The 22240-nt window shown below is 48.5% G+C and overlaps 1 protein-coding gene across 1 annotated transcript in view; it reads right to left on the bottom strand.

Moving 5' to 3' along the window:
- Window positions 1-1221: 1221 nt before the first annotated feature.
- SYT17 (synaptotagmin XVII) overlaps window positions 1222-22240 on the bottom strand; it is a gene marked incomplete at its 5' end in the record, with an annotated part of 28826 nt that continues 7807 nt past the window's right edge. Inside the window, 3 exons of the mRNA XM_008949523.1 lie at window positions 1222-1418; window positions 16590-16745; window positions 17541-17661. Of these exons, the coding sequence (XP_008947771.1) occupies window positions 1222-1418; window positions 16590-16745; window positions 17541-17661 (474 nt within the window). The remainder of the gene's footprint in view (window positions 1419-16589; window positions 16746-17540; window positions 17662-22240) is intronic.

Below are 22240 nucleotides of genomic sequence, written 5' to 3'. Positions count from 1 at the left end.
AGAACCTGATGCAGAGGCTTTGACACACCCGACCTGAGGCATGTTGGGTGGGCTCTGGCTGGGAACCACAGATGGCCAGATCAATGCAACCAGCTCAGTCTTCTGACCAACCTCCATCAGCATGTCCCCAGTTTCTCTTAAATGGCTCCCAGTTCATCTGCAGTGAGTAACAAGGGAGTAAATGCCAACATTTTGGCTTTTATTATGCCATAAAGGATGGAGCTCAACACAAAGATGAATTCTGCTAACAAGTATCATCCCAGACTATGTGGCACAATTAAATAGAATTTTATTTTCAATAAATATACAATCTGTATCGTACCAGACAATATGCTGTGAAAAAAATAAAATATACAGAAGCAACCAACAGGACAGCTTGACTGTAGTTAAGTTCACTTGGTGACCTGAAGAACTACCTGGGTTAACACACACAACACTGAAAGAGCCACTGCAGTCTGTGAGAGAATTAAAATTGTGTATTTTGAGTCTTCTTAACTGCAGAAGTCCCCACAGCAGGTTTCTTTTGCACAACACAGGTTTGAAAAGACATGAGCTGGCTTTCCCAGTGCAGATGCTGTTGGAAATGTTTACTCTGCTATGTCATCACTGTATCTACTTGACGCACACAGAGGGCTATGGAGAGTGGCAGGTCTCTGCTGACGGGACGTGGAGCCGCTGGCTGCAGGGCCGCACAGCCACACAGATGGATGTGTACATACTAACAGGAGCCTAATTCCCTTAAAACTAGTACAAGGACAAAACTGGAGTGGGAATCAATTGCACCACAGGTTCTACCATTTAAAAAATATTCTAGCCTAATGATCACGTTCACCAATAAGAGCACACAGGTATTTATATCTCCGAGAGGACGAGCCGTGGGTTTGGACCGGAAGGACAGCGGAGGCACGTCCCAGCTCCTCCACCCGCTCAGCACTTCCCACGGTGCCCGGTCGAACGGGATGCCAACGGCCAAGCGGCCCCGGGTGTGAGCAGCAAGAGGTCTGGCCGGCCAGGCTGCTGCTGGGACGGGGGAACAGCCAGGACCCAGCGGGACACGGTTCGCAGACACTGGCCAGCGTGGCCAGCCGGGCGCCAGCAGCCGCCTCAGCACAAGGGAGCCGCGGCGGGGTGCAGGGAGGGGGAGGTGGCACGTTTGGGTCAGCGGGTTATTCTTCTTTTCCCTGCCCGCCTGCTCGGTCTGGCTGCTGGTAGTCCCCGAGCTCATGTGACCTCTAGGGACGCCGGAGAGACGCGGTCGCACTCCTCCCGGGACCGCAGGCTGTGCCACTGCTCCACGGCTGTTCGGTGAGCACTGAGCATCCGGCGCCAGTGGTTGGACTCGGGGGCACCCGTCGAGTACTGCCCGATCACGATCCTCCCAATGAAGTCATTGCTGCTCTTCACGTTGTGCCCGTACACTGGGGAGAGCAGAAACAGAGATGGGGCAAGGCAAAACCATAGAATGGTTTGGGTTGGAAGGGACTTTAAAGATTATCTAATTCCATCCCCCCTCCACTAGATCAGGTTGCTCAAAGCCCCATCCAACCTGGCCTTGAAGTAGAATTACATCACGTAAAGAAATGCCAAAAGCTCTGCCTGGGCATCACAAAATGATGAAAGCAGCCAAGTAGCCCGTGCCTGGGTAAAGGAACAAGGAGCATCTCACACTGTGCTCCTCTAAGTGCAACTGTGATGAACCACTGCAGTGCTAATTGACAGCCTTCCTGAGTAGAGACAGGAATCACACACACACAGGCTGCCAGCAGGATGTTTACACAGGAGTGATTTGCCATAATTATCACTACAGCTACTTGTTAAAAGTCCAGGAAAGCAACTGAGGGAGAGACATCAACCCGACACCCCGTCCTTTGGATTAGCCCAGTCTCCTGGAACAGACAGCAGCAGACTCTAACGATGAGCCTGATCCCAGGAAGGGCTGCATGTTCCCACTGGACAGGAGCAAAAGCACGTTGTGTTTTGTGAACTGAAGCTCTGACTTGGCTCATTAGAAAGCTGAACAAAAAGCCTGTGCAAACTGAAACCAGGATATCCATGGGCACCGGCTGGAATACTAAGGATTAAAAAGTCTCCTCAGGAGAGAGAGGGATTTTTTAGAAACAGTTGCCTGCAGGGGCTCCAAATCCACACAGGCGTGGGCAGCAAGAGCAAGCTGAAATGCTGGGGTTTGAACCCTGAGCCCCAAATTAAGGTTGACATATGGGTGATTCCCACAGCCCTTCATAAAGAGGGGGTGAGTTTGCCTTATAGCTTCCCCCCAGGGTGCAGCCGGCCCTGCAGGGAGAGCCAGAAGGGAAATGAGCCCCAGGGGTCCTGCACTGAGTTGACAAAGGTCAGGTGTCTGCTTGGGGATAAAAGCTGGGACCACTGGCAGGGAGTCAGGAGTGTCTGTGTGTGGAGTGCACTGCCCAGAGCTTCCTGGTTCAGGGCAGACCTCCTGACTCTCCTGGAACTGGGCCCCGGTCCGTTTACACCTTTGTGAACGTGGGCTGATCAGGTGAGTGTCACTATGTGGGCACCTTTCTCTTATATGCTTAACTTGGTGATCTGGCTGTTTCCCTTGTCAACTATGGGAAACCTCGGGTCTCTGTTTGTACCACCTGTTGTGGGCCGAGTTATGTCTTTTGTGGGATCCCTGGGGGTGGCATCAATTATGTACCAGCTGATTGACTTGTTTGTAGCCCCAGCGATCATTCATGGAATGTCCTCTTTGTTTATAATACAGTCTGTGTATTGGTTCATCTTCCTGCTGGCTGTATTGTTTTTGTTGGGCCTGGTCATTGGCAGAACACAAGTTCACAGTGGAAGTGCAGCCTGGTGTGGAGCCGAGCGCTGCCACTGCCCCTGCCAGCAGCACCAGCCCCCAGGGCTGCTGGGAACCAGTGCTGGCAGCAAAGCCACATTTGGGATCCATCATGGCAGCACCCCCTGATGCAGCACCCCCCTTTCCAAGCAGGCAGGACCCGGAGCACTAAGCACTCAACCTTGCTTGTAGTCACACCCCTCTGTCAAGGCTGTGTATCTCCTATGATAATACATCCTACAATTGATTTGTATTATTTTCATGTGCTATTCAGCATCTCTACCACCTCCACACTCTGCAAAGGCTGGTTCCTAGCTACTGCACCAGTATGGGTTCCTGTTCTGGGTGACTCAGGTGCCACCTGCCAGTGCTGTCCCAAAATCAAGCTGTTCAAGGATACATTTCACTGTATACTTCTAACAGCTCTGACACGCACAGCTTACAGGCAGAAATGCTTCTGCTTATCAAATTACCTGGTGGTATTTTTGGCAACAGCAAACCTTCAAACACAGAAATCATTTCTCCAAACAATTGCAGTAAAAAAAAAATTACCCTGAAACTCAGAGCATAGTAAGTCTATATTCAAACTGGAGTTAAAAGTGAATTGGGAGTACACCCCCATTCGGAGGACTGCATCCCATCCGTCATGCAGGGGTGGTGCCATCGGCTCTCCACACAGAAAGCGACCCTGTCAAGAGGCCAGGCTGCTGTTCTTTGGAAAGGCCACCTTTTCAGGATGGGGTGAAGAACTTTAAGCCATTAACCTCCAAGTCGTACACAGCTTGCTGGAGTTATTAACAAGTTATCCTATAAGGCAATGGATCACAAGTGTAGCTAGCACATCTATGCTTAATGCCATGCTATGATTTATTATCTTATAGAAATCAAATATTGCGATAAAATCACATGAAAGTAACCCCAAAGCAAATGCCTCTCTAATTTTTTATATAGGATTCTTTTCCTCCTTTTTTCCCAGAATGAAGAAAGAGGAAGCCTAATCCTGGGAGACAATACCAAGTAATTTAAACCAAGAAATCTTAAAGGCCATCAGTTAATCACAGCATACATTATCAGTGGGGAATTACCCCATGCAGACCAATTCTTCAAAAAATATCCCTGGCAGGACTGTAAAGTGAGTAGGTGTGGTAAGAAAGGGGACTGCTGATCCAAGTATTTGGTATTCTTGTAAAGCATCTTCCTAATCTCATCCTGTCAGGTAATTAGCACGTTGATTTCTTTAGGGTATTAATGGGCTACAAGCATTGTTCCTTCTATCATTAACTAGTTTAGATAGCATGGAGGTAGACATTGCTAGAGAACAAGATGTTTTTCAAGGCAAAATGCTTATTCACACACAGACTATAAGACTAGATTAGATCTCAGGTTTACAAACTCAGCTGCTGTAGTGAAGCTGTTTCTCAAAAGATGAGAGATCTGTGTGCCACAAATTCTGCTTCACTCATCAGTTCACGAGCCTTTAAAACTGAAGGACATGCCTTTCTGAGCAGCTAATTGCTTTATTCCACTCTTAAAAGGGCCAGCATTTGCTGAACAAATTTGCTGATGGTTGAGCACAGAGCCCTTGCTCTTCCCCAGAAGGTGCTAAAGTTAGTATTGCAAAAATAAGCCCTTTTCTTTGCCCACACCCAGGAGCACAGTTGTGCCTGTTGCTGTCACTGGCTCTCCCCAGGAAGAGGGGAGGTGAGGTGCTGAAAGCAGAGTCTGGCTCTGGCACTGGCCTGTGCCACAGGCTGGGGCTGTTCTGCACTGAGACCCCTCCTGGTGCAGGGACAGGCAATAGGCTCTGAGCACTCCCTCCTCTGCTGCACCAACCACTTCTCTCCTCCACCACCCCCTTGGACACCAACAAGCATGTAAGAGCCATTACACTTGTTACACCATTGACACTCACATCCGCCGCTTCAGGCTGCTCCACAGCCCAGGAGTGGTGAACATCACACTGGTGACACACGCCCCGTAGGTACCACTCATGTACCAGCCACGACTCCTGGACACGATCCCAGAATGACAACTTTTCAAGATACAAGGTGAGCTGCACACCACTCCAGAGCCAGTTTCTGCCCTGGTTGGAAAGGGACTGGCCAAGGCCACAGGCGCCTGCAGGGACAACTGAAAGCCCCTTTGAGCAGGGCACCCCTGCAGAGCTGTGGGCAGGCCACCAGCCTGGGAGTGGAGACCCACCAACCGTGGCTATAGGGGGGAAAAAAGCTCCTGCCCTTTCCCTTCAGCCTCTACCAAAAGAGTTAGAGAAGATCCTGTGGTCTGGCCCATGGGACAGCAGTTGGGCACTGCACCACACTGAGCCCAGGTCACGGGAGGAGTGGACTGAGCTGTACTCTCTGATGTCTGAGGGTCCCCTTCCAGAGTCTGAAAGGAGCTCAGAGCAGATTTCAAATTAAATCTGCTCTTGGCCACAAAAAATCAGTAACTCCGTGGAACTGCTCAGAAGCAGAAAATGAGGTAATTATCTTTTGGGGTTTTCAGACTGACCCAGACTCTGGTTACAGACAGGTAGACGCTGCTTTCCATTTAAGAAACCTATTTTCCTGGCAGAAATTACACACCTGATCTCATGAGCTCTTTTTCCACCATCACAGTAATTTACACAATAGCAACATCCATTTCCAGGCCAATACAGAGCAAAAAGCAATTAGGGAAGTAGAGGTCAAACGAATTCCTTCTGCAGCTGCTATTTACTGAGGGATGCATTTGGAAACAGAAAGGCATCTTTAAAAAAAAAAAGAATGCTGAAATAGAAAAGAAAATTGGGTTCACTTATGTCCAGCAAACAGGTTGAATTATTGAGGACAAGTAATGTGATTACGGTGGCTGACCCTCATTGGATGCCAGGTGCCCACCAAAACTACTCTATGACTCTCCTCTTCAACTGGACAGGACAGAAAATGTAACTAAAGGCTTGTGGGTCAACATAAGGACAGGGAGAGATCACTCACCAATTAGCATCATGGATCAAACAGACTCAACTCATGGAAATTAGTTTAATTTACTACCAATCAAATCAGTAGGATCATGAGAAATAAAAACAAATCTTGAAACACCTTCCCCCATCCTTCACACTCACACACAAGGCGCTCCTCCACACTCCTCTCCTGCTCTAGTGTGTGGCCCCTTCTACAGGAGACAACCCTTCATGAACTTCTCTAGTGTGAGTCCCTTGCACAGGATGAAGTTCTTCATGTAGTTCTGCCAGCAAACCTGCTCCAGTGTGGGCTCCTCTCTCCATGGGGCCACAGGTCCTGCCAGGAGCCTGCTCTGCTGCAGGCTTCCCACTAGGTCACAGCCTCCTTCAAGCACCCACCTAGCTGGTGTGGCAAGTATCCTCCATGGGCTGCAGGTGGATATCTGCTCCACCATTTGCCTCCATGGGCTGCAGGTGGACAACCTGCCTAACCATGGTCTTCACCATGGGCTGCAGGGGAATCTCTGATATTGGAGCAGCTCCTCCCCATCCTTCTTCTCCACTGACCTTGGTGTCTGCAGAGTAATTTCTTTCACATGTTCTCACTCCTCCCTCCTGGCTGCAATTGCTGTTGCACAGCTTTTGGTTTTTTCTTCCCCTTGTTTAATAGGTTATCCCAGAAGTGGTGCCCCTGTCACTGCTGGGCTAGGCCTTGGCCAGGATCAGGTCCATCTTAGAGCAGCTGGCACTGGCTCTATCAGACACAGGGGAAGTTCCTAGCAGCTTCTCACAGAAACCACCACTGTAGTCCCCCTGCTACCAAAACCTTGCCACACAAACCCAATACAGTGATATAAATAATCTGCATATTTTAAAAGGCTTTAAATAATGGAGCACCCCTGGGTAGGGCTCATGTGCACCCCTGCAACACACATCACTGCAGCACAAGGTGCCAGCCAGAACCAGTACAGAGCCAGTCCACCACCACGGGGGCATTTCCCAGCACAGCAGACATGACCATGGGATCCAGCTCCCCAGCAGAAGAAACCCCAAAGGAATTAGAGGGCCCTGCCCTCTTACTCTCCACTATAGGATAAAGCCATTCAATCTAAACACTAGAGAGGAAAAATCCAGCTTAATTTTTATAGCTGGTCTAGAAAAGAATATTGGGTGCCTGGCTCAGACATCAGGCATGAAAGTCATTAAAACAAAAAATCCTACCCACTGTTATACACCTGCCACTGTTGTGGCCTGCAGAAGTGTTGTGCATCCTCAGACTACAGCCAAACCAGGGGAAAAGGGGAAAACAAGCAAAGATGTGCCCGAGGCTGCACATGGGCAGGGGAGTGGCAGGGTCTCCCTGAGGACACAGGTCTCACAAGACCCTCGGTTGCCTCTGGCAGGAACCACAACCCTGTTAGCACTGACCCATCAACACTCCTGCACTTTTCCACCTCAGCCTCAGGGCTTGGCAGGGTCTCCAAAAGTGCCGCATTCCACATGCTCACTCCACAGGCACAGACCACCCTTCATGCCCTTCTTCATCCCCCACCAGACCACGCTTCATGCCCTTCATCCCCCACCCTCGGCCACCGCGCTCAGCCATCCGCTAACCTGGCTTGAGCCGCCAGGTTAAGTGGGCTGAAAACTACGTCTGAACTGCTTGACTTCAATGTTAAAAAGCTGTTTAGCACAAAGAGGCTGCTGCTAGGAGCAGGCAGCAGCAGGACTAATGATGCACACTGTGAAGGTCACAGGTATGGACTAAATTCTGCCCCTTGCTCCTTGAGCATGGCCTGTAATATTTAGTAGAGAAGAGATAAGCAGAGGAGAAGATGCAAGTGATTTCACATTGATCCATTTAATCTCCATCAGGCTCTAATGCATGCTTAAAACTCTCATCCATGAGGCCACCTCTCTGCAACATCTCCACTTGCCCAGCTCCAAAGGGAACTGGAACTGCCTGAAATGCTGGGGTCTGAACCCCGAGCCCCGAATTAAGGTTGACATATGGGTGATTCCCACAGCCCTTCATACAGAGGGGGTGAGTTTGCCTTATAGCTTCCCCCCAGGGTGCGGCCGGGCCTGCAGGGAGAGCCAGAAGGGAAATGAGCCCCAGGGGTCCCGCAGTGAGTTGACAAAGGTCAGGGGACTGCTTGGGGATAAAAACTGGGACCACTTGCAGGGAGTCAGGAGTGTCTGTCTGTGGAGTGCACTCCCCAGAGCTTCCTGGTTCAGGGCAGACCTCCTGACTCTCCCTGGAGCTGGGCCCTGGTCCGTTTACACCTTTGCAAACACGGGCTGATCGGGTGAGAGTCGCCATGTGGGCACCTTTCTCTTATGTGTTCAGCTTTCTTGGCTGGCTGTTTCCCATGCCAACTGTGGGCAGCCTCGGGTCTCTGTTTGTACCACCTGCTGTGGGCCGAGTTACGTCCTTTGTGAGATCATTGGGGGTGGTGTACATTATGTACCAGCTGATTGATCTGTTTGTACCCTCAGTGGTCATTCATGGAATGTCCTTCTTGTCTACAATACAGTCTGTGTATTGGTTCATCTTCCTGCTGGTGGTGGTATCATTTTTGTTGGGCCTGTCATTGGCAAAACACTGCCTTTCCATGGCCAAATCCTGCCATGCACAGACGCACTGCAGCTCCAGCTTCCAGCCCCTGCACCACACAGGAGACCACCAGCTCACCAAGGAAACTCTCTGGAGAGCCATCCATTTCCCTCGGTGCCCTCCTGCAAGGGCAGCCCGTGCTCCAACTGAGGCAGGATGGGGAGGGGACCCTGTGGACACACCCAGCAGTGCACCCTGAGCTGGGTGTTCAGATAATCAGGCTCTGCCCTCAGGCGGGGTGAGGAAAGTCCCGCAGGAGAGAGCAGGGACCCAGAGAAATGCAAATGCACCAGTATACCTTGCAGAGACCTCACAGACATACAGGGATACCACTTCATGGAATTATCAGGAGAAACTGGAATAATAGACTGGATGCATCTATTGCAACAGCCTGGAGGACACTGAAAAGGAGGATCTAGAGCTGGCTTTTTCCACCTCCAGTTCATCTTTCTTTTTGTTTTTAAATTGCATCTTAATTCTCTGCCCTATGAGCCCCAGATCCAAGAAAACACGAGTGGCTTCTGGCATATTTATACACCTCACACAAACAGGCTCCAACAGCACCACCGTACAGCCCCTGGAAGTGAGGGTGGGGATGGCCACGGGAGAGGCAGCCTCTGCTGGCACATTCATCTGTATCCTCTGATGGCTACAGGGCCAGGCACAGTCACTGCAGCTCCAGACACAGCTCCACCACCCAGAGCAGCTACTGCTGCTGAGATTTTTCCTTGTCTGATACACAGAAAGATTATGGTCTTGTGAGATGTTTGAACAATTTCTCTCACCACAGCATGAGTCCAACAAGATGAAATGCTGAGGTCGAGAGAGGCATGACACTGCTTAAATTAATGGGCTTGGCAAAACAAGCAAGCACTGATAACCAGCCTGTAGAGAGGAGGGGTTGCTCCTTTCTGAAGGAGCAAAAGATCCCCCCAGAATTCCAGAGAGCTCCCAGACAAGCCATTTCTGCCATGTCTGCAACAAGGTACAGTTATTAACTAAGTCACTCTGCTTGAAGAATGTAATTTTGCCTTCTAAGCAAGCAACAGATTGGCTCAGGAAGCACCAGCATCTGGTTACTCTCGCCAGCATTAATAGTGTTCCACCTCTTGTTAAAGTGGCAAGTCTGCTGCAAAAAGCCAAAGCCATGCCTGGAGCATCTTCCCTGAGTGACCTCAAACCAGGATTAGGGCTGCTGGACCCCACTCATCACCTCTAACCTACCCTCGTTGTCTGCTCTGCTCTCACATGCTCCAGGCTGACGAACAGCACCTATCACGGAGGCCAGGAAACCACAGATGGGGATCTGGGAGATATAAAGCAATGGGGTCCTTCCTCCTCAAGGGTCTTGAAGCCTCTGTACTGTACCCACTGCAGAGAGGCTCTGCCAGGCAGGGCCATCTCTAGGAGGCCAAGGTCTTCTGCTGCCAGAGCATCTCCTCCGCCTCTCTCCCGCCACCCCAAGAGCAGGAGATGTCCTCACAAGACCTGCTGGGTCACCTCGTGTGGCCACAGGACCCAGAGCAAAGCAGGCAGGACTGTAGGAGGTTCTTGCCAGGAGCACTCTGCTCTCCCCAGACTTGGACCATATGGTGTCCGGTGCATAAATACATGAAGTATTTTATAATGCCAGACACAAAGGCCAGAGTCTGATCTAAACTGTTACAAGTCCCCAGAAAATCCAGTGTTGACATCAGTGTGGTTTTTTTTCTTTTTTTACCCTTTTGGCTGAGGTAGGATTACATGGGTATAAGCACAAATTACATCCTGCTTCTGAACTCCAGACAAGTGGAATATACAGACAGTCCAATACTTCAGAAACATGCATCTAACAGACAATGAGAAACAATTTTCTAGCAGTAAGTTGCCTAATTATTTATCCATCTAAGAGATGTTATGGTGCTCAACACCACAGCGTTTCAAACCAGAAACCATTTCTTCCTCCTGCGTTCCAGCATGGGGGGGGGGGAAAGTTTCATTTGTCTCATATATTAGAGGAGATTCTTTTTCCCCCCCCATATATGTGCACAAAAGACAAAGTGCCTGAATATTTTTTTTTTGTGGGAAAGAAAAAGCAATAGAAGAAAGGAAAGATAAGCATCAGAAGCAGTAAGTCAAAACATAGATGTGTAATGACCCCAAATACATTGTGGTTTCCATCCCTGCAAACGGGCACCTAAAGATGAGGCTGACATCTGGAGGTCATGTTTTCACATAGCCATGCAAATCAAAATTCAGGTGTATTTCTGGAGAAGCCTGAGGAAAAAAAAACATTTTCAGCTTTCAACCGGCTCAGCTAATTGGGACATTTGGAAATCAGCCTGTTAACTAAAAAAATTATCATTGAAAAGTCTTTTATCCCTACATCCCATTCATGGGACTTTTACAAATCTCATGCTGTGCAGGCAAACACCAAAAGCATCACCTTGTCTCCAACGTCTACACCACAAGTATGACCATCAGAGCTGACAGGGAAAAAAATGAATAGTTTCAAGGTCTGAGGAACTTCAGCCATCTTCTCCTCACCAGGACTCAAGCTGCCTGGAGATCCAACTTTAGGACTCAACCAGATGAATCCTAGTTAGTTTTATTTCTAGCTGCAATGGGTGAATGTGGGTCTGTGAGCTGTAAGGCTTTGGTACAACAGTTTGCCCCTCCACCTAACTTAGGCTCACTTGGAAGGTGAGGTCTGGAGCTGTTGACCACCTTCAGCTTTGGCCCATCTCCATGTCACCTTTTCTGCCAGGTCAGGGCTGCTCTTCCCCTCCCATCCATCTCTACCATTCACAAATGAATGCCCCAAAAACTCTGTCATGTAGCTCATGAGCACCCCAAAACATTTTCTATTGAACATCCAAAAAACATTCCTTAGACAACATACAAAAGAAACTGGTGTGTAGCAGAGCATCTCCAGTATCTCTGTGGGTGAAAGGTGACAGCAAGCCAGAGCTGTGGCTCACCAGGGGCTGTCTGTGCCATTAGTGATCATTTATTCCAGATACAGAAAAATCCCAAAACACCCACCTCCAACAAGAAGTCAGGATTTTGAGGAAGACCCATAAAGGAATGAATGTGCTCAAACAGGCAGTATTTTTTCAAAAATAAAATACTTCTGTGAAAGCAAACCGAACTGCCCAGAACTGCACCATTAGCAACACACCCCCACAATGACTTCCCTGCCACCCCAAACCATTAAAATGTCATTAGATCGTCCTTAAATTTTCCCAAAGGCCAAGGAAAAGGGAAAAAGAGCCAACAGAGGAACCAGGTATGCTGCTATTGAACAGCAACCTGCTATTTTAATCAAGTAAACTGCCTATTAACTGGAAGTTAATTAGAGCCCTGGGATAAAGCATCAAAGTGATCCAGGGGCCTGAAGACACGTGTTGTTACAGCACCTGGTGCATGGAGATGCTGATGGCATTATCAGTGCTCCTCTGCAGCAGCCAGTCAAGCCACATGTATAGGGGTGCAAAGCCTCCCTGTTAACAGTGCTCCCTAAGGAACTCAAATCCTTGAAGAAAGAAATAAAATGAAAAAAAAATTGTCCTAAATCTTAATAGAAAACAGCTATATGGTCCACTTTTAAAACATAATGAAAAATGAAGAGAATCATATAAAATCCTACAAATGGCTCAGAAAAGAGAGTGCCTGTGAGCTGTGTCCTTGGCCAATACTTACGATGAAGATCTCACCAGCTGTCACACACATACCAAAGTTGATCTCTCCATCAACAAGCAAACCCTGCACCAGCCCACTTCCCTCCCCTGGGCAGAGCATCCTGTCCTGCTGGAGCCACGGCCATCTTTCCCATGGGAATGCTGCAGTGGGACATGCCCCACCACTGCTCTCCAGCAGACACCACCAGCCCCCACGCCTGTCCCAGCTCCAGCTACGCTCTCAGCCAAGTCAGACAGCAAAACAGGTTTTTCCCTCTGCATTTGCACAGATGGTACCCAGAGCATGAAAATGACTTTTCCTCTTTGGAGACCTTGACTGCTTCACAATCCCTAAAGACCCTGTCATGTAAACATGTAAAAGAGCTTATTTAGATGGAGAAAGACAGAGTCACCACAGGACCTCAGGGAGATATATATTCCCTAACTGTGAGCACTGGGGGTTGTATTTTTTTTATGGGAAGTGATCAAAAATTGTTAACGAGTCACCAAGATGTGCTTTGCCCTGGGGTACTGATGGGTTTTATTGAGCCATCTGGGCTTTACTGCAACACAAACAGCATTACCTACAACTGTTAAACAACATTATAAACATTAACAAAATACCACAGTGCTTGGATTTCAGGTGTCATCACACCTCCTGCTGCACAGCCCAGGCTTTCTGAAAGTTGGCCTGGGATTTAGAGGAAAGCACAGTGTCTTCTCTAAGCACCCAGCCCTCCTGAGCACTGAGCCTGCAGTCCCGCCTCAAATATCCTTTTATCTACTTGGAAATGACCTCAGGCAGCAGCTGATAGCCCTGCTGCTTGGGCCAAACTCCATCTTCCTTTCCCATGGAATAAAGAATAATTAACACCTTTGTTCACAGGTATACATAATTAGGAGAACATACTGTCTTTTAAAGCCTGTCTCTTTTCTCTAAAAGAGGTGAACCCAGGACTTGCTTGCACTCAAGCAGAAGATAGCACATGGGGGATGTGCATCAAGTTGTTAAAAAAACAAAAAGTGGGGAAAAATGCCACCCAGAAAAGTGCATTTCTTCACAGCACATATACAGCTGTGTTTGATGGAGTAGATGAAAACTGAACATCACCAGCTGTTGCCTTGCTCATCGTATTTCTTCTGTCAGGACATCAGACCTGTTATGAGTAGCAGTCACTTTCCTGGTTTTAGCATCTTTTGGCGAGAAGCTCTGAACAGACAACACTTCCAGCAGTGACTCTGACCCTGGACACCTCCTCCTGGACTGGGCAGCTCCATCTGAGCTCATCCCACACTATTTTAGGCACTGAACTGGGACAGGTGAGTTAGTAAGCATGTGAGGTAGAACCAGATGGGAAGGCAGACAGACGGCTCGTACAAGGTGTTCTGCACCAACGTGGAAGGAGAAGCATTTTTATCTGGAAAGGCCAATAATTTACAGTGCTGAATCCTAGTATGGCTAAGGATCAGGAAAGATCTAAGAACGAGCCAAATCCCTCCCAAATCTTGGCTAACAGAGAGCTCACCCTGTGTACCCCATCTTGGACTTACCCACTGCCCATCTCCTAGTCTGGCTATACTTCAACCCTGCACTCAGTCCAAAGTCCAGCTCTCCAGAGCACCACCAGGAAAGCAGGGAGCAGAATGATGCTTTACAGAAAACTGCCCATCCACAGTGTTTGCACACACAGCCCTTGCTACAGTCACAGCAAAGCAGTGCATAAATTCTTACTACAGTGCACTAAACCCAGACAGTTTGAGTCAAAATGCACAGGGGGAAAAAAAAACAAAGACACACACAGAGGGGAAAAACCCAGTTAATCTTACTTTGTCTCATGTCTTGCTTTGCAGCATGGTACCAGCCACACAGAGGGAGCCAGGAGCCTCGGCTGATAGGGCCTGGCACAGCTCCACTGCTTTCCAGCCAACGTAAAGACAGCTGCAAACTGGGTCCAAAACATGAAGCCACAAAAAAGTTTCCTTTAAATTATTGAAGATATACTCACTTCTGGCTCCCATGACTGCTTTTACAGCTCTCTCTCCAGCCAAAGCATCACCCACCCAGCAAGCAGATTATTTTCCTTTTCAACTGGACTTTGACTCAAGAGCAAATTTAATTAACTGACCTAATGGACTAGAGCTGTGGATTAAAAAAAAATTAAAAAATAAAAAAACAGCTCCCACAAAATACACAACAGAAAGAACCACTACTGCAGCCATAAAAACCTTAAGTAAAACCAAAAAATCTAGAGAACAAAATGTGGCTTATGCTCCTCCTTTGTCGAGAGGCACAACAATAAAAAGATCCTTACGTTGCAAGGTACAGCTTCTCCATGCTGCCAATCATTTGCTCTTTATTGGCTTTTAACAGAAGATCCCAATGCCCTTTACAAGCTTTTAAGCTATGCAATACCCTAACATGCCAAGAAGGCAGCTATATGGGGAATACCACCATCCCCATCTCAGAACTTCTGCCAAGCTGCACACTGATACTCATTTTATTAAAACCTCACAGAAGCACACAGGAAGAAACTGGTGCTGCGCTCCCTCTGTTGGGGACATGCTTCTACCAACATCCAGAGCATCTCCATCACTCAGGTCAACACTGAATGTGGCTCAGCATCTTTGCCACCACTCCGTTCCCTGAAGCAGCTCATCCCCATGACACCACAGGTGCCTGCGCAGGAGTCCCAGTTCAAAGGTCCCCACAAGACAGGCTCTCTGCTCCTCTAACAGGAGGCAATGCAGACACCAAACCAAGAGAAGACTGTACACACAGCAATGTGACCAACAGCTTCCCAGCTTTGGAGCTGCTGGTGACATTTCTGGCCTGGGATTATTTCCTGCAATGTTCAAAGCAAGCACCATCACTTAGAACATGAAGCACCACTTAAATGCTGCTGAAATCAGTCTGCTTTACATGTGATTATAAATCAGCTAACTTCTCACTGACTTATCTGAGAATACATCCATTCACACAGAAAAAAATCATCAGACATTTGCTCATTGATGCTGACTCCATCAGCCATGGCGAGGAGCAGCAAATTCCCCTCACCCTTTAGGCTGCACGGAGCTGCCGCTCTGCTTGCTTTTATTCTGCTCTTAGTAAAAGGGGAAAACAAAGCAGTGAGTATTTCATGCCTGCCATAAGATCACCTGATGGAAGCTTCCAAGAACAAATTCATCACTGCACATGCAAGGTACAGTCAGGGTGATCTGCATGCAAAGCAGTGACTAATTATAGACTTTTTGCCGAGGGAGTTTCTGAGCATGAAGGCCAAAATTTAAATTGCTGATCAGCATCACTTTTGTTATTATATGTTTGGAAACAAATTAATGGGTTGCAATTAGGCTCCTTGTACCAGCTTTGACACCTGCATCTGCCACGTAAGAAACAAAATATAAAAATACTTCAAAATATGTTCTTTCCGATGCACATTCCTTTCTTTTCATCAAAAGATGAAGAGTAATGGCTGAAAAGCTGAAAAAAACCAAAAGTGTTTGTGAAGCACGAGATCCCAGTGTGGCAGAAGAATGTTCCACCACCCAGCCCCTCTGCTCCTCTAGTGGGCAGGGAGGGCTGACCCTGTTCTTGATGATGCCCGAGATCCACAGCACGCATAGGCTGGGTAAAGTCTTGGTGTAGGAGGGAAACCCACCACTTCCTAGGGGTCCCTGCAGCCCTGACCAAGAACTCCATGCTATGGAACAGCAGAAAAGGCCACAGTGGCCTCAGATCAGCGCCACGATCGCTGTCTGGCCTGGGGATGAGAGCACAGCCAGGAACACATCCCTGTGCCCTGCTGCTCCTGCTCTGAGCGTAACACCCGCCTGCCAACTTGTGCTGGCTGTTCTCATGCCTAGAGAACAAAAACAGGAGATTCAGAAATTGTTTAAAATTAAGAAATCCCAGCCCAGCCAAACATCTCCAGTGCTGAGGATGCTCTCAAGACAGGTTAGCTCTGTGGCTCCTCCTGGCCCACAGCCTGTGTGGTCCATGTCTTGGTCTATCTCAGCTGTGCCACAACGGGCTTGGCACCGAGTGCCAGCCCTTTAAAAATCAAGGCATGAATAAACCTGCTTACAGAAGGTGACATCAGTGTCAGATACCTGTAGCTGTATCACCTCACCAGCATATTACCAGTGTTTCAAGTACCAGAAATTATCTTTGCCAGGGTTTGGGCTCTGAAATCGTTCAATACTTCCCACTCATTTTTTTAATTTTTGACTTTTTGCCCAAGCTGGGTGCCCACTGAGAGGTGCAATTAATGCCACCTCCTCCTCTGCACAAAAGCATTCCAAATGGCACCAATCAGGCACAGGACTGACCAGGTGGCTCCCAATCAGCTCCAGCCATCATGTTGCAATGCTGGGAACAGCTTCTGCAGAGGACAGTGCTAACGAAGCTTCCCTGGAGACTCACCAATGGTCACCTCTTGCAGGTGGTACTAGGACAGACACCATCCTGCACAGGCTCCTCTGCACACCCTCAACACCCTCACCTCAGAGTCAACTGTGGCTGTGTCAAGTCAGGAACACCACCTCATTTACCTGTGAACACTAGGCTGGCGTTCTCCAGTTCTTCCTGTGGAACCTTGAAGCTGAAGGACTCATTGTAAAAGGGATCTATTGTTCCCCGCATGCAGGAGGTCTTCTTGGTTTTTGTTAATTTTAATCCATGAACAAGCTGAATTTTCACAAAGGGATCTGACAAAGAGACACAAAACACAAGCTCCGTGTTATGGGTGTCGTGAGTCAGTCCCCCAGTCTGTGATGGGTGATGGTTGGGCACTGCAGGGATGGACCATGCTGGAGAACAGCATCTGGAAATGACTGGGACTTGTTCTGCCACGCTCTCCTCAGGGCTTTTTAGCGGAGACAAAAGTCAGGCAGCTGGATTAAAAACACTCCCTGCCAAAACCACAATGACAGCCTTGATAGAAGCCAAGCATACTGTTCTTTATGGAAAAAGCCAAACTTCTGACAGCACCAGTGGCTGACACAGGGAACATGGGAAAAACACCTGAGGACATCTGCATGAAGCAATTACTAGCCAGCCTGCTCAGAAATGGCAGGGAGCAATGCATGGACACTGGAAAAACCTCACACCATCCACAGAGCAGGTAGAGGTCATAAATGAAGCCCCTGCAACATCAATATTCAAGCAGCATCTGCAAAACACGGTGTAGCCACAAACAAGCTGCCCTACAGAGCACAACACCAGGGTAATTTAGAGCTCTTGGTTCCTCACCTCACCCTGGTTCAGAGATTTTTCCTTCAAATAAGGCAAACACATTCATCCTCTCCATTTAATCTCAGGGCAAGTGTTCCAAATAATTTTGTTGTTGTTGGCTAGATATATCAAATCTGGAGCCTTGTATTAATAGGAACTGAGCTTCCAAATCCCTCTGGGTCCCACAGAAATTGCGGCCTCAGCACCGATCTGCTTTAAAAGCACAGATCATCTGTGCATGAGTAACGTGAGAAATGCACTGCCCTTACCTGAACCTTGGCTCATGTCTGTCTGAAGGAGCTGTTTTGCTCTAATGATGTCCACATTCAGTCTTCCTGCACTGGGTAGGTAGTTCAGTGACAACAGCAGCTCTCCCAGTTCCACTTCATTCTGCAGGGAAAAGGGAGTGTGGAAATTCAGAACAGAGCTTGGAGGGGAAGGAAAGAGCAGGAAGAGAAATTAAGTAAGTCCCATTTGTCTAAGTGCCTGAAAAATAAATTTTAGTCATGCTCCAAACAGCAACCATGAACCATCTGGTGGCACCTCATGCGGAGCAGAAACAAGAAAGAACACTATCCCCAGGTAAAGATTGTTCTTTAATTGCCCATCTTTCAGCAGCTTTTCAGCAGTCATGCAAAGAGGACCTGTAAGGTGGAATGAAGACAAGGTCAATAGTTTCCACCTGCTCCCTTTTGAACGGTTCCAGGTGGTTCTGATCTTACCAACCTCACAACCTTATTAATGTACAAAACACAGACCCATTGGAGAAGACATCCTCTTTCCTTCCCAGCCCCCAAGGACCACAGTGGCCACTGGGGAAGTTCAGGCACGAGGTGGGTAATGCATCCCTGGGTCACAGGAAGGCAATTCAGAGGATACATCCCCTCTGCACCTGGCCATTCTACCCAGGGACCACAACACAGCTTAACTGTGCCCTTGCTCTTCACCAGGCTGTGCCACGGCCACAGCTTCACATCAGTAGAGCCGTTCAGCCATTACTTATTTTCCTGTTACTTAAAACTAGTAATTAAAAACACTGCTCCTTGAGGTGTGACAGCTTAAAAACACCTCTTCCCCCTAGCACAACCTGGCTTCCAGCTGCTGTTGCTCGCAGATGCAAGATACACACCATGGAACAACTCTAGAGACTTAAAATACACCAGCCAGTCCGAACAGGGCATTGATCCACCTGCCTCATCACAGGTCCATGCAGGAGTGCAGAGCCAGTTCTTCAACCCCAATAGCCAAACAGTTCAAAACCGAGCCTAGATTGGATGGTCACAGCCCTTTCCCAGAAGGAGAAGGAGCTGCAGTGGTATTGCAATCATAACAAAAGGCTTGAATATCTTTATTAATGCCCCAAATATTTGATTGCAGAAATCAGAGACCAAAGGACAGAATAGACAATAAACAAAAAGCTCTGAGACACAGTCACAGCCTGAATTGACCTAAAGAACCAAGACCATCAGCACATGAGGTACCCAACCCCAGCAAAGCTGTCAGTGGCTCTGGGGAAACTGAGGCTAGGGATGCCAGGAAAACCACCCAGCTCATGACTGTTCAGCTGCAACTGGAAAAGCAGAGTTGCCACTGAGCACAGATGAACCAGAGGGTTTGGACTGAAGCTGAGGAAGCAGCCAGGGAAAAGCTCCATCCCTCTGGCAGGAACAGCACAGCACCTCCTGCCTGGCTGGCCAGCAGCACAGAATGACTCCTGCTACAGGCAGGCCACTCAGCTCCTCACCTAAGGAGCCCAGTGCTAAACCTGACATCAGGTAATAGCATTAAAAGTTTTCCCTGAGGCACCGTCTCCTCCCCTGTCCCTGTGGAAGGCAGCAGGACGTGGGTGGCATGCAGGAGCAGGCAGCAGGCTGAGGAAGTCCTGCACCTCAGATGGCACATAATACCATCCAATTTAATACAACATCCGTTTTTTTGCTTTCCACAGAAAATACTGCTATAGGCTGCCTGACTTCCCATCAAAGGTCTCTGCATTTCAGGAGATGGCAAAGCAGCCCCTCTGCTTTAACCCCACACGTCCAACGAGCAAGGGACAAGGGCAGCACCGTGTGGGGAGCAGGCGAAGGCTGCCAGGGGGGCAGCACCCCCACTCAGCCCCTGGGCAGAAAGTGTGGATCCACCCCACAGCTCCCAAGGCAATCCCACGTGCCTTCCTCACGCACTGCGCTGCCCCAGGAGCTAGATCCAGAGCCAGCCTGGCAGCATCCACCACAAAGTGGCTCACCCTCTGCCTGACCTTCCCACAGCCCCTCTCCCCATGAGAAAAAACTTCTGATGCCTTATCCCAGACTCTTTGTCACAGCCAGCATCTTTTGGATCACACAAAGTGGCAGTATATGACTACACAGCACACTCACTCACATTCACCACACGCATTTCCTTCTGTTGCTACAGTACTTCTGCTTCACTGAGAAGGCACCTCTCTTCTGTCAGCCTTTGCCAACGCCCATACCACAGTTTTCTTCAATATATGATTTTTTAAGTTCTTTTCCATCAGAAAGCCATTCCCCAGCAGAAACCTGAGCCAATATACACACAGGACATTCATGACTTTAGCAAGGTCAGGTCACACCCACATACACCTTTGTGCCCAACGGCTGCACAGTGTACGGATCTAAGAGTGTCTCACATTCAAGGTGATTTAAATGTCACCTATCTAATTTAAACTGTCCTCTTTGGTCTGATTTTCCCCAAAACCATTCCTGTCAGGCCTGTGGCTGGAACAGCCCGAAGACACGTTTATCATCAAGAACAGTCAGTGACTCCTAAATCTATTACCAGAACAGTAATGAAGCACCACAGCACCCACAACAGGATCCACCTGAGGTACCTCTTGACCCTAGCTCATTTTTTTTATAATACATCAAAATTTTTTAACATATTCAGTCCTATTTCCACTTGCATTCACCACTATGTCCGGTTCCATGCAGGCTTTAATTCCTAGAAATTCAGGCACATTTGGACAGCACAAATTAGGAAAATAATTAGTGATGTTATAGACTGCTGGGAAAGGACAATCAAACAGCTCTGGCTGCAAATACCAAGCTTCAGGCACAGCCAAGAGGCAGACTGGCACTGGGCAGGAACAGAGGACCTGTCAGATCACCTCAAGCTTAGAGTGCTGAAAAGCCACGTTAAGATTTGGGGTAATTACTTTTGAATTTGTCCATTGGTGGAACCTCTAGACCTTATCCAAGACCTGCAGGAACTAAGGGCTTTCCTAGGCCAGGGAGGAGCAGTGAGGCTCAGCAAGGGATGGCAGACCTCCACACTTCCAGCACATTTATGTTTATGCCCCGTTTTAAAAAAGTTGCCCCACAATGTACACTGACCATATCAGATTGGGTATGTTACATGCACCGAGGCACTGGCAGGAGAACCAAGCATCTACTCCCACCTGAACCCTCCCATGGTGCCCATAACCTCTGCAGAAGTTACTGAATAATGTAACCACCACACTGCTGTGTAACCCATGAGCCTTAGACAGGCATGGCTAAATCCCTGATTTTCAGTAGGACCTAACCTAACAGGGATATTGGCACCTCTAGAAAAATCTTGTTTACTATCTGGGCTTAAAATTGAGTAAGGTGAGGAATAAAATGCTATGCTCTAAGTGTGATCCACAGAAGTCAGAAGACAGACTACCACCAGCTTTAATGAGTCCCAGATCAGGCCTAATTTCCCAAATCTCAATAGCACCTTCTGTCCCTTAGTTCTTTTCAAACTTGTCCAGATTTCTGTTAATTATTTTAAGGGAATGAACATACAATTCATCCCACAGAGGCCATGGTAGGATGGGTGTGCTCAAAGCTAGCAGGAACGCAGCAGTCCTATCATAGCAGAGCACCAGCAGTGCTTGCAGCCACAACAAAAAGTGTTTTAAGAAGGAAACCCAGTTCCCTGGCTAGCTCACCTCCCCCTACAAGTGACTCAGCCTTTTCAAGACACTTAACTTGAGCAGTGAGCTGCCTCTGATCTTATAAACGCATTATTTCCAGCTTAGCTGCAAGATCTAGGAAACAGGCTTCAAATCCTGCCACGGTGCCTGAGGGGACATCAAGCATTTGAGAAAAAGAATCAGTGGCCAGCAGTCACCACATGTTCCTCCCCAGCACTGCCTCCACCATACTCTACCATGCTCACTAGCTTTCTTCTGTTCTTTGGTCGCCTGTCATCATTAGCAAGCAAGCAAGGAATTAGCAGGTTGCTCCAAGAGGCCCGAGGTACACGGCATACCTCCTCAGGGTTTAGTTCTCCGTGCTTTCCCCAGCAAGCTCACACCATGGTGTACCTTTGCTAATGTGACAGTCTTGCTAATAAGACATGCTGGTGGCACAGTTTGTCAGAGATGAAGATGAGGATGCAGAGAGAGCTGCAGCTTAACAGACCGGCTGGCTCAGTGAGCAAGTTGGAGATAACTGGGGAGCACAGGGGGGTCCGCTGAGAGATGGAGAAAGAGGATCCTTGTTCCTGGTCAGGCAGGAGACTAGGCTCAGGGAGGGAGAAGTGGACACAGAGGTCTCAGGTGACTCGTGGGGCCATTGGAGGTGCCCAGGGTGCTCCTCCACAGACCCACCGAGCCCACTTGCACCTTGGAAACTCAGTGTTGCCATAACCATTGACCCCCCATGACCATCAACTTGTTTCCTGGCATTTCCATCAGCAAAGATGTGTTAGGAGGCATCCCGGCAGGGCCTGCAGGCACAGAGCCTTGGCTTTTGCTCCCTCACACTGAGGCCTGCCCAGCTGCGCTGAGAAGAGGGACGCCATGTTACGCACAAGAGGCGTCACTGACAGTGGGGAAATGAAGTGCCTGAATTTTACTTTTCCTAGGTCTTTTTGTCAGGCAACTGAAGTGCTGTTGGTTTTGCCTTGAATGGTGTTGTTGACCCGAGGCAGCGTGCCGAGGTGCCGCAGAGCCCATGCAAAGGCCTCGGTCCAGTGGCTG

This window comes from Merops nubicus, unplaced genomic scaffold (genome assembly GCF_000691845.1).
Source record: "Merops nubicus isolate BGI_N331 unplaced genomic scaffold, ASM69184v1 scaffold18601, whole genome shotgun sequence".
NCBI classification, from domain to species: Eukaryota; Metazoa; Chordata; class Aves; order Coraciiformes; family Meropidae; genus Merops; species Merops nubicus.
This window is presented reverse-complemented; position numbering and strand designations above follow the sequence as displayed.